This window comes from Accipiter gentilis, chromosome 7 (genome assembly GCF_929443795.1).
Source record: "Accipiter gentilis chromosome 7, bAccGen1.1, whole genome shotgun sequence".
In the NCBI taxonomy this organism is placed as follows: domain Eukaryota; kingdom Metazoa; phylum Chordata; class Aves; order Accipitriformes; family Accipitridae; genus Astur; species Astur gentilis.
Window position 1 is genome coordinate 14,490,351 of NC_064886.1, and position 11,994 is coordinate 14,502,344.

Consider the following 11,994-nt stretch of genomic DNA (forward strand, 5'->3'; position numbering starts at 1 on the left):
ATAACCACGGCTGAGTTTTGCTAATCTCATATGCTCTCCATCCCTTGCAGGTGGTGATCTGTTCCAGAGCCACGTGGACGCCTGCTCGGACAGTGCCCTCATGCAGCATCATGCCAACCTTGTTGCTGACTGTCTCCTGGACTCCAAGGATCATCTTCCACTGCACGGCTGGGCAGCTTCCCACTCGGAGCTGCTGCACTGGGCAGGCTCCCTAGCAGCGGCACTGACCTGCACCTAAGCGATCACTGTGCCCAACATCCAGTAGATCTGGTAGACTCCCAGTGGGAGGCAGGATGGACATGAGTTTCAGCCAGCCTTTGCCCACAGGCAGGTGCACCAGGGTCATGCTGGAGAAGAGGGCGAGGTGGGGTGTATATAGGTTTGTGGGGATATGCTGGGGGCTGGTACTACTTTGGGAGGGCTAATTTAATTGCATGAATGTCACCGGCCAGCTGCTTTCACAGAGACTGCCTCCCAAAGGTGTTTGCTGGAGTGAGGGTGTGAAGCATAGGACTGAGCTCTGGCTGGAGATGCTGACCAGCCCTTCCTGTGGGAAGGACCCTCTCCTCAGCCACAGAGGGCATGCCGCTGGGGCAGTGGCAGCTAAGGTCTCCCTGGGCTCTGCTCCCCCTCCTGTTCAGCTTCCAGGGTAGTAGTAGGCTGGGGTCTGTAAGACAGATGCCTGCCTGGGCAAGGTCCAGCATGTAGGTGCTGCAACTCCATCCCTGTGCAACTCCCTGAGAAAGGCCAGGCAGAGTTTTCTCCCCAGCCCTGCATCAACCCCTTCGCCAGAGAGAGCAGGGCTGCACTGGGGACGGAATGGAGTGACCTGTAATTGTGTAAACTGAAACAGGGGACTGAAATGCCATGTGCTCTCTGCAGAATTTTTCCAGGGCACAGCAGAGCCACGTGCAGGGCTTCAGCCCTCTTGTCCAGGGCTCTGAGGGCTGTTGGTCTGAGTGTGTGAAAGAGCAAGAATTTGTCTCCAGGGGCTTTTGCACCAGTACTGTGGCCTTCCCCTCCTCCTCATGCACTCCATGCTCATGCTTGTGTATTTAGTTCCTGCCAGGCCAGCCAGAGGGACACTTGTGGACCAAGGGAAGGCCTGTGATAGTAAGAAAATGAGTCCACAAAAAGCAAGTTGGGTTAGTTTTGTCCATTGTGTTGTATCATGAATTGTTTATCTTCCCTCAGGAGTCCTTTCCTCCTGGGCCTTGGCCGAGGGGCACCACCACTTGATGCAGCGCAAGATCTTGGGCATTTTCAGTAAAAGCTGTCTGCCACCATTGGTCTTAACATCTGTGGGATACAAAGTGCTCTGGGATTGCCACAAAGTGCAGTGGAAGTGTAGAAGCTGATGAATTGGTTCCCATGAGAGACTGTAGACCTGCTCTTTTAGCTTTTGTTGAGAAGAAAGCGGCTTGTTTGGATGTAGTCATGCCATGTAGCAGTGGTAAGGCTGGGAGAACCAAGCCTAGGTCCGTCATCCATAGTGGTCTGTGACCTCTGGATGTTAAGCATCAGCCAAGGAGGGATGCTGCTGAGTGCTTTTCCACTGACTGCAGGTGGTGAAGAGTTGAAAGGCACCAACACTGCTTGCTGACAGCTCCAGCTCAACAGGCTGCACGGGATGATTTCCCAAACAATGGGCCCAGAGCAGTGCTGGTGGTGCTAACCCTAGGACATGTGGAGCAAACCCTCACTGTGGTCTGGGGAGGGTGTACCAGGGTTTCTTCTGCAATTTGTTACGTAAAAGAGAGAGGTACCATATAGTTATTTCTCCCTGTCTAATCTCTTAACATGCCACTGCAGTAACTAAAATGGTTTTGTGTATTAGAGAGTCCCTCCGATAGGGTTGCACTCACGACCTGAGCCTCTAGGCTTCCCGTTAGGTCACATAAATCTAACAAAGAGTTTAATGACTGTGGCAAAGTGGTTACCTGCCATAACAGAAGCCCTGAGGCCATGCTGGTTTCCTTCTTGCCTCAGCTGTCCTGTTGTCTGTCTGCTCTGCCCAGCTCCAAGGTGCCACCTCACTCCCAGTCCTCTGTTGGCCATGTCCCAGCAGCATGTAGCCCTGGGGTCCTTGGCTGAGCTGGCCAAGTCAGTGTGGGTCCAGTGGCAGCAGGGTGGCCTTGGTGCCTCTCTTGTTATACCTCGCTTGCCATTCCTTGTCATGGTGTCTCCTGCAGGTTGGCCATCTCACCTGGGCTGCCTGCGCTGAGCAAGGAGCTGCATTAGCTCCTGGAGCCTAGCCCTGGTCCTCCTGCCCAGTGCAGTGTGGCATCCAGATGCCCACTGAGCAGCCCACCGGGCAGAACCTCCACCATGCTGAGCAAAAGATGCGATAGCCTGCAAGCTGGCAGCCTTGCTGATGTGGACAAGGGCTGGGAGTGAGCAACCTGGCAGTGCTTGCCTTCACCAGCAGCCCCAGCACCAGCTTGGTGTCCCCATGGTGTGAGCCCAGTCAGCGTGGCCTCAGGGCTCCTCCCGAGGCAGTGTTGGTATAATAACACTGATGAAAAGCTGATTAATCCTTGTAAGGGAGCTGCAATAGCTTCCCTCTAGAGCTGAAGAGATTACCACTGATTTGTCATCCTGATTGTTTCAAAGAGAGGTGCAATTAGTTGCTCTAATTTAGCTTCGCTTCTCACTGAGTGGCATGACAACTGAGATGTAATCAGTAGATCTGCACACAATGGCAGCCACTGATGGGTGCAGCTGTGCCTGCCACCATTTCACGTGCAGAGGATGGCCGCCAAAATGGTGGAGCATCATGTGCTTGTGTTCGAGGGGGAAAAGCCCCCTCGGTGCCACATGTCTGCAGGGCAGTGGAACAGACCCAGCTTGTGGTGCCGACCTGTGCAGCAGGTGGGTGTTTATTTTTGTAGCCTGCTGAGGGAGGAATTCCCGCTGGGGGAATGCTGCAAGGATAGTGACCTGCTGATGTGACATGCTGATTGAGCCAGGGCTTGGCGGGGTCCTGCGCCAGGCCTGAACGGGGCTCTGGCAGGTGCTGGTTGTTCAGAAGGCTGTTGGGAAGATGGAGTGAGTGCTCGCCTGAGACCCACCACAGGGGTGATAGGTTGTGTTGGATGTGGGCATGACATTACACTTTTATTTGAAAAAAAAAAGGGGGAGGAAGGAAATCTTGATTTTCTTCCTCTGCCTCCCCCAGCTATTGTCCCTCTTCTTTGCCAGGTGCAACAAAACCAATACCAACTACAGGAGAGGGGTGGGTGTTTTGCTTGAGACTTCCTCCTTTCTGAGGACTGTCTTTACTTTGGAAAAGGTGCAAAGCTACTATGGAAAATGAAGAGCTTGTGGCGTGTCCCTTCTCAGCAGGCGCAGCCCTCCAGCTCACTGCTCTGGGTCAGCAGCCAACCTCCCTCTGGGCAGAGAGGAGGGAACACATGGTATTTCAAAATGTGTCCATTTGCAGTGAAATCACATAAAAATTCAATTCACAATGAACAAAATAAAAATGCTTTAAAAACAAAACCTGCCTGTGGCTATTTGTTGGATGAAGCTGTCTCTTTTTCTCTCTTTCTTTTTTTTTTTTCACAAGGAAGGCATTTTGTTTTTGAAGCAAGCTGGCCACGCTTGCTGGGGAGGGTCTTCGCAGGGTGGCTCAGAGCAGCTCTGCGTGCTGGCCGCCAGCAGCCCTTGCCCCTGGCCAAGCACCGCGCAGCTGCTCGGCTCATGTTCCCCTGCCACGGCATGGCACAGCGCTCCCCATGTCACTGCAAGGTCGTGCTTTTCCCTGGCTGGGCGGCTCCTGGCCCCTCTGGCTGGGCCGTCAGCTGTTGTCCCCTGCTAGGCTGGCAGCTCTGCCACCCCACGGCACCCAGGGGACTCTGTGCTGGCCGAGGACCCCGCACATTGTGCACTAGTTCAGCCCCGGGGATGTGCTCTGCATGCCGCCCTGCCACCAGCCCTATGGCGGAGCCTGGGCTGGGGCAGGTCGCTGCGGAGCTGAACCTGCCCCTCCATTGCTCAGGCCTGCCTGAGGCAGCTCGGCTCTGCTCCCCCCCCACGCACACAGCAACACCCCTGGGCCAAAGTTGTGCGGGGTGAGGACCTAGGTGGGTTTGTGGCATGGGGTTCACCTAGGAAGCCTCTTGGGAGGCTTTCCACTGCCGGCTGTTGGTCAGTTGTTCGTTGCGCCCTCAGGCCCTGCCCAGGGCCGATGTGTGCAGCAAGTACACGTGGGATGCAGGAGCCTTGCCGTTAGCTCAGCGTGACAGCCCATGCACGGTGTACGGTGCAGTACCGCTTCAGTGCTGGAGCTGGCCGGCTCGGCAGGAGTGTCTGAAACACCGATGTGGAGGTGAGCCTGCCTGGAGCGCACCGCTCCTGCTGACTATGGCCCCATCCCATGTTTTCCTCATCCACAGGAGCATGCAGCGAGCACAGCTCGGAGCTTCCCAGCAGCAGCTTTCCCCCGGCGCACGGGTGATGGCCGGCTCGCTACCGCACCCGCTGCACTGCTGTCAGTTGATCCGAAGGGCAGCCGGGGTCTCAGCGGTGCCAGGTGGGCTGGGCCAGACAAGTGCCATCGGCCGGGACACGTTCCTCTTGCCTTTCCTGGCTCGGGTCAAGGTTGGCCTCCGTGAACTGGCTGAGGGACTGTCTGGCACAGGGAGCACCAGCAGGACACTTTTAAGTGCTCCTGCTCCTCTCAGCTAAATATAAGCCCCAGTAGGAAGCCTACCTCTTGCTAGTTTTATGTTTCTTGCCTCTGCGCTTCCTAAACCTGGCAGCAGGCCCAGCTGTCTCCAAGTTTAAGATGAAAATACCCTTGCAAATCCCACTCATAAAAATACCTGCTGTATTCCCAAAACATGCCTGAGATAGCTTCCAGAGAGGATGGGGAGCTAAAATAAGATGCATGAGCTCAGAGCCCCATTTTCCACTGGCCCCACAGTTCCTGTCATTGCAGCACACCACACTATGGACTGAAATGGAAGTGCTGCAGTGCGGGGTGGCTTTTAGCTGGGAACTGGGCAAGCTACAGCTCTCCTTGGAGCAGAAGCTGCTGCAAACCTCATGTGCACTGGCAAAACCCTGTGCTCTGTGCTTACTGGCTGGTTTGCACAACCTGGACAATTGCCCTGACCAGCAGTGTTGGCCTCAGTAGAGGAAACCTGAGTCTGAGAGTGGGGTACAGACCTGTAGGGTAATATTTGGTCCCCAGACTTAAGGTAAGTGAAATGCCTTGTGAACGGCAGCAGGAGGCTGCTCTGCCCCAGGAAGCCCATGTGGCTGGGCTGCACTGGTGGTGGCACCCACCCTGGGGCTGGGCTCTGCTGCAGACCTCAAAACCTCCTCCTTGGCAGGCCTTCAGCATCAGGGACTAAAGAGGAGACACAAATCTGTCGTGCCTGCCGAAAGCCACAAGCCTGCGATGCAGGCACAGCAGCCAGGTACTGGGGAGGAGTGCAAGCCACAGCTCTGCCTCCGTCTGCCGGGCAGCCCCCAGGCAGAAGGATGAGCCCTTGGAGAGAGGGCAGCTGCCGGCTCCCGGCAGGGATGCAATCCATGGAACATGGGAACCTAAATCTCAGCCTTGTCTGCTTCTAAAATGCTCTGCTGCAATCTGTGAATGTATCCCAGATCTGTTCAAGCTCATGTCTTTTTTTCTTTCTTTCTTTTTTTTTTTTTCTTTTTAACAACCCACTGCTTCTATTTTGACACCAAAACATTTCCTGGATCAGACACAGATGTCCCCACAGTCACGTCCTGCCATTGTCTCTGCTTGGCTACTCCAAATTGCCCACAGAGGCGAAGGCAGACGTGCCCACTGGTTTTCCCCCTAACTGTAGGCAGGGATGTGGCAGTCATAAGCTCTTGGCATGGAGAGTGTCCGCCTGCCTGGAGCGGGGTCTGCGGGCCGGCAGTGGAGCCACTGGCTGCTCTAGGCACCCAGGCTGGGGCCAGGGCGGACACAGGGGCAAAAAACCCTCAACTGTCATCAGAGGTGTGCTGCTGCACCTCCACGGCGCACGGCCCTGAACACAGCCATCTGCTCACACTGCTCACATCAGAGACCCCTTCTTGTACCTGCCAGGCTTCGTGTTAAACCAGTTGGGGTCTGCTTTTGCCCTTAAGGCTCTTGGGGCAGGCTGCTCTGCACCGTGCTGCTCTGAAGGTCTTGGAGGATTTTTGTTGCCCAAGGAGGTTCACCTCGCAGCGGTGAGCTCAGTGAGGAGGAAAGCCCTTTTGGGTTCAACGACGATGGCAATGCGGCCCGGGCGGGCCTTTGTGTCCCCTCTTGGCACCACAGTGGTGACCAGGCAATGCGGGGCAGCACGTGGGTCGTGCAGGCCAGCGCCCTGTGATAACGTTATTGCTGGGTGCTTTCATGGATGCTCTGAGCTGAGCTCTATTTGGCAGGGCAAAAGCTGTCCCCTCTCCTCGGACAATTACTTCCTGAATCTCATTACACACTGGGCTGGATGGCAATATTCAAAGTTAACCACTCCACTTGCATTACCTTATATGTCAGCAAGTGCTACTTAATGATCTGTGAATGGAGGGAATGCTGGGAATGGGCCGGACCGCGTGTGAAATATCTATCCAGAGTCTATAAATAATGTAGCCTCTTTATGCTTTGCACAGTTTGGAGCTTCATGGGAGGAGCATCTCCCTGCTATGACTGGAAGAGCCTGTAAGTGATTTGGGAATGAAACAAAGGCGATGAAATGCAAAGAAGGGGACCATTCAATTTCTGAAATATCCTGCAAATGTGCCTCAACCATTTATGGCCAACTCCTGCACTTCCACCAGCACCCCACGGGCTGTGCCCACATGCACCAGGACGTGGGCCCTGACACTCACCCTACAATAACTGACCATTAAAAACATCTTTGTGGCAGGGCCCCTGCCTCCCCTCCTGCGGCTCGGGCTCTCATCAGTAATTACGATGGCACTGGGGCTGCCCGGGTGTGGTGTGTTCTCACTGGCACCAGCTGCAATTGCCAAGTGAGCAGCAGCATCCCCGGCTGTGTCAGCCCCGGGTTGTGAGCTCTCCCACCAGCGGCCGCAGTGAGCGCTCCCTGACCTCGGCTGCTTCTGTGGCAGTGGATTTCTAGCTCACTCCCTTTTCCTGCTAAGGAAAAGACCTGGCAGTGGGGAAATAAAGTCGGATTTCTGTTAGAGCAGCTTTCTGTCTGGTAGGTTTTCTAGGGCAACGTGTGGGTTTCCCTGAGTGTTTAGAAGCCGCCAGTTTTTGTTGGAAATGCCAGGCGGAGGTGGGCTGCATCAGCTTTGCCACAGCGTGGGTGTTCAGCAGCCTTTGCTGGACACGCCAAGGTTGTCTTCTCCGAGATGCGCTAACAGCCAAGGAAAACCATGGCTGTCACACGCAGACATGCAGGCAAACAGTCCCTTTCCCTGGCACTCGTGCTGGCCATTTTCTACCTGCCAGTAAAGGCAACCTGCCCCAGCAGGGCTGGTGCTGCTCCCAGCCACCAGTGCCCCGGCCTGCACAGTGTGGCTTCCCAGGCACGGAGGGTCTGCTCTGCCTGGGCAGGGAAGGGTTGCATGAATTTGATGAACTACAGGATATGTTTCTGTCATTGCTCTGCATCTCACGTGAAATTTACTGTACGTGGTGCTCATGATGACGTCTGTATAATTAATAACTGCAAAGCAAGAATGAGCTGGTGTTGCACCAGCGAGGCAATGATTAGGAAAAGCAGAGCCCGTCTCTGGTGCAGCCCCGGTGTTATCTGCCGCGGAGCAGGTGGAGTGGCCCCAGCGCAGGGGCTCACTGCCGGGGCCGTGCCTGGCTTTTATTTTTAACACCCTGCTCCCAGGCGGTGACAAGCCTTCACTAAGTGAGGTAATAGCCAATTGATTTTGTTCCGTTTTGCAGTGGGCAGTAATAAATCACACAGCTTGTCAGGGGGTGTTTCATGTTTTCAGTGAGAGTGTGCCAGCAATTAACCATCAGAAAGCTCTTGTGGCTCCGCTCTTGAAGACATGGCTGCAGCCTGCAACTCAGGAATGCGGGGCCCTCCGCCACCAAAACAGAGCGGCTGTGGCAGAGATTTACAGGGAGGTTTTATTTCCAGGCTCCGAAGTGGACAGAGCTGGAATTGACTGATGAGCGGGAGGAGCAGCCGCCCCATTCAGGGACACGGCCGCCTGCGAGGGGACATGGGAAGGGTGGAGCTGAAGGACGTCCCCATCCCCATCCTCTTCCCCATCCCCATCCCACCCCTGTCCCCATCCCCACCCTCATCCCCATCCACGTCCCCATCCCCACCTCTCCCAGCCCCAGCCCCACCATGCCCAAGGGACCACCAGTGTCAGGGCCGGCAGATGTGCGTGACCCAAGGCAGGCAGCCTGTCCAGCTGCCAGGTTTGCAGCCACGCTGGCAGCGGGTTGTGCAATGTGGATGGGGTGAGATGGAACTGCCGGTCACTTTCTGGCCCTGCCATAGCCATCGCCATACACTGCCGTCCTGGGCTGCCTGTGCCCAGCTCTGGGTGTGCAGGACTGGTGCACTGGGGTGCAAGGAGGCTAGTGGTGGCCTCGCTTCCCTCCAACCCCATTAAGTGGGATGTGGGGTGTCACGCCAATGCCATGCAGGCTTTGTGGCTCAGCTCGGCTCAGCTTGGCACCCCTCATGTCTTGCCCCAGCGGGTGCTGCTGGGGCAGGGTCCCTGGAGCACTTGCCAGGCTGTTGGGGTTTGGCTGGGCTGAGACATGCACTGGTGGTGGGCTGTGGGGTCAGCCCAGTCTCTGGAGCCTGCTCCTTCCCCTCTGGGGTCCTGCTTGATGATTCCCAGATGGTAATTGCTCTGCTTTTATTTCCCGTAACCTTTGTTACTCAGGGAAGGCAGAGCACAGAGCCAGAGATAGAGGCTGGGGTGAGGGATGTGGCAGGGAGGGTCAGGACCCCAGGGAATAATACTGGTTTCAAAGCAAGGCCTTTCACAGACCTCATTTGCATTTGGAAATAAGGAGTGACTGCTTTGCATTCAGAGCTGGAGGCCGCTGGTCCCAAGGGGGAACAAACAGGAGCAAGTGGTCAATTGATCCCCAATCAGAATAAGGAAATTATCTTTGGGGTTACTGCTCTTCTGCTTTGTGCAGTGGGGCTCTGGCGACAAAAGAGCCTCTTCCGGCAGACTACCTGGCTGCCCATCATAGCTGGGTTAGGCTGTAACTTTTTTTCTTGTTGCAGCACTGCATATAAAACGTCCAGAAGCACAGAAGAAGGGGGGTGGGCACAGATGAGCACCCTGAGCCACCATGTCACTCCCAGTTAGATCAGAGCAGTGCCGCCACACAGCAGAGCTGCCTCCTCCCAGGGCCACGCTCTCTGCCACTTCCCAGGATGCTGCTGGAGATGACACGCCGCAGCTCCAGTGTCGGTCTTAGGGAAACTAATAAATAAGAAAGCAGAGCGGCTCCGAAATGGGTGAGATGAGCTTGCCTGGGCTCTTCTGCCGCTGCCCAACAGTGGCATTAGGTGAGCTCTGTTCCGCACCCGGGGCAGGACCAGGAGCGGGGCCGTGTCCTGCTCATCCTGAAGGACAGAGCCACTCTTTTGCCTGGAGCTTGCACAGAAAAGGGTCTCCCTGTGAGACTGTGTGCCTGTGCCGGCAGCTCCAGGCTTGCACAGTGGCTCAGTGCTGGCCATCGGGTCTGCGTCCCACACGGGGACCAGGTTGAGCCAGACAGGTGGCGAGGGGGGGCAGCGAGGGGGACCGCGGCTTGTCGGCGATGGACGACGTCTCTGCTGCTTCCTGAGGCTGGGAACAGGGAACCGAGTGGCTTTTGCCACTTCAAAGTCTGAATAAAGCAGGAACTTTTCAAAGGCTGTTGCTTAGCTCACCTTGATCTCTTCTGGTATCCCACCAGGTACTGCCACTCTCTGAGCATTCTCCAGATGCTCGTTACATACAATTAGTTTTATTCTAAGGGGCTTGAGAGATAATAAATAGGTTAATATTTTCTTTTGTTATTACAACTTTGCTTTTTCTGAACCAATTGCAAGAGTGATTTTAAAAGAAGAAAATTAATTATTGGAGGTTTTGTTCCCTATTTTAGTATGGCCATCTGCGGTGTAGTCTCACACTCTGTGATTTCATGCTGAAATCCTTACTTGTCAGCGCAAGAAGATGATCTGCAGAGTGGCATTGCCCTGGTGCAGGGTGTCTGCCCATCTCCTGCAGTTCTCCATCCTGTTCGGATGGAGAGCATTTTCCACCTGATGGTTCACTTCTCTGCTGGTGTGAATTAGAAATAATACTTCTACGGACGAAGGGACCAACATGCATATGTGTGTGCCTGGATGTGATGGCTGGAGAAGATCCTTGGGAAGGCTCCTGAGTGGTGGGAAGGGCTGTGCCACCTGTACCTCCCTCCCTGAGACCTGACTGCCCAGCAAGACCAGTTTCCCCATTGGCACCTGTTGCTACAATCCTGTGACTCTGCTGGAGGTGCTGGTGCTGGCACCAAGGCACCGGCATCCTGCAGTGTGAGCCCAGGCATGTCTAGGGAAGGGGCTTGATGTTTTCATGGAAATGCAGCTGAGATTTCATGGGTTTGTTATGGGTTAAAATTCCAGATTTGACGTTTTTGTCATGGAGCTTTGGCCAGCAAAAACTGTGGAGAAATCCCAGTGAGTGCATGCTGGGTGCCATGCTGTGCCTGCTCCTGCCCGAGCTGGGCTCGTCCCATGTGCGCAGGGGAGTTCGCCCAACATTCTTGGGGTCGCTCCATTAGAAACAGGCTCCTAACACTTACTGTGGGGTCCCCAGTGCAGCCACCCCGTAGGGCAAGTGCTGGTGGTCCTGCACAGCCCGGCAAGCAGGACCCGTCCCGTGGCTGCCATGCAGGGAATTGCACATGGACAGAAGGACAGTTGTTTTAAAACCTCCTCCACGGGAGGCAATGAATGGACGGGAAAGGCAGTCCTTCCTCCCCCCAGGCCCCCAACATTTTTGTGATTTCATGGGAACTTGTAGGAAAAGAGTATGTGTTTCCTGCAGCTCTGGGAAGAGGAGCACGGGTCACAGGGCTTGATGAGAGAGCAGGTTTTCATGGGCCCCTGGGCATGCAGTGAACCAGGTTCTGCTCCTGGAGAGGTACCTGCCTGCATGGGGGGGAAACGTGGCTCATTATAAAGATGCTAAAGAAGAGGAGATGCTGCACATGTTCGCATGAGGATGAAGAGTCCTGTTAGAGCCGTGCTAGAGCAATGACGTCTCGTGGAGCCGGACCTGCAGCTGGCTGCCCATGCAGTGGTGCCAGCAGCAACACGAGGAGTGAGCCAGAGGAAACCTCTGGAGCACGCTTGTACCCTGGGTCTCTTTATTTGGAGCTGGAGCATGCCGAACGCCCTTATGGCAAGCTGCGGGGCCCACTCAAGCCGGGGGCTGTGCTGCCTGGGGCTGAGGGGTCACGTACCAGCCAGCCCTCATGTGTGGTTGCAGGATGAAAAAACAAGTGGAAAGGGAAAGATGAAGCTGTTTTGCTGGCTAGCATTACTACATTGAGGCAGTGAGATAGAGCCCAATTATACATCTCTGTTACACCTGTGGGCTTTTTTCATCTGCACCCCACTTCCAATTTGTTTTTTCCATTCTTGCTTTTATTTTCTAACATCCCAAGTGACTTCTTTGTTATGTGATTAATATGCCTTGTGAACATACAGCCTGGAGTTTTACGCATTGCTGGGAGCTGCATGGGAGCCAGAGGCAGGTGATGCTCTATCTCCGACTCCAGCAGCCCTTTTTCTCACAGACTTCGGGGTGGAAAAAAATTCTGTCTCCTCTTGGACTCTATTTATTGCCACAGTGTGAGACTGATTAGGGGTGACACAGCTCACACGAGTCCAGGTAATGCCTCATAGGGTAGCAAGTGACCCAGAAACATCCTGGAAAAGTGCAGCCAAGGAAATAGCCCCTTGGAGTAAGTCAGGGTGTTTGCAGGCGTTAGCTGTCTCCTGAGTCTCTGTGCCTGCTGTGATCGGG

The 11,994-nt window shown here is 54.9% G+C and overlaps 1 protein-coding gene across 1 annotated transcript in view; it reads left to right on the forward strand.

Annotated features, from left to right (window-relative positions):
* MN1 (MN1 proto-oncogene, transcriptional regulator) overlaps positions 1-3,458 on the forward strand; it is a 117,319-nt gene extending 113,861 nt beyond the window's left edge. The window contains exon 2 of the mRNA XM_049805176.1: positions 51-3,458. Within this exon, the coding sequence (XP_049661133.1) occupies positions 51-238 (188 nt within the window). The 3' untranslated portion in view covers positions 239-3,458. The remainder of the gene's footprint in view (positions 1-50) is intronic.
* The last annotated feature ends 8,536 nt before the right edge of the window (positions 3,459-11,994 follow it).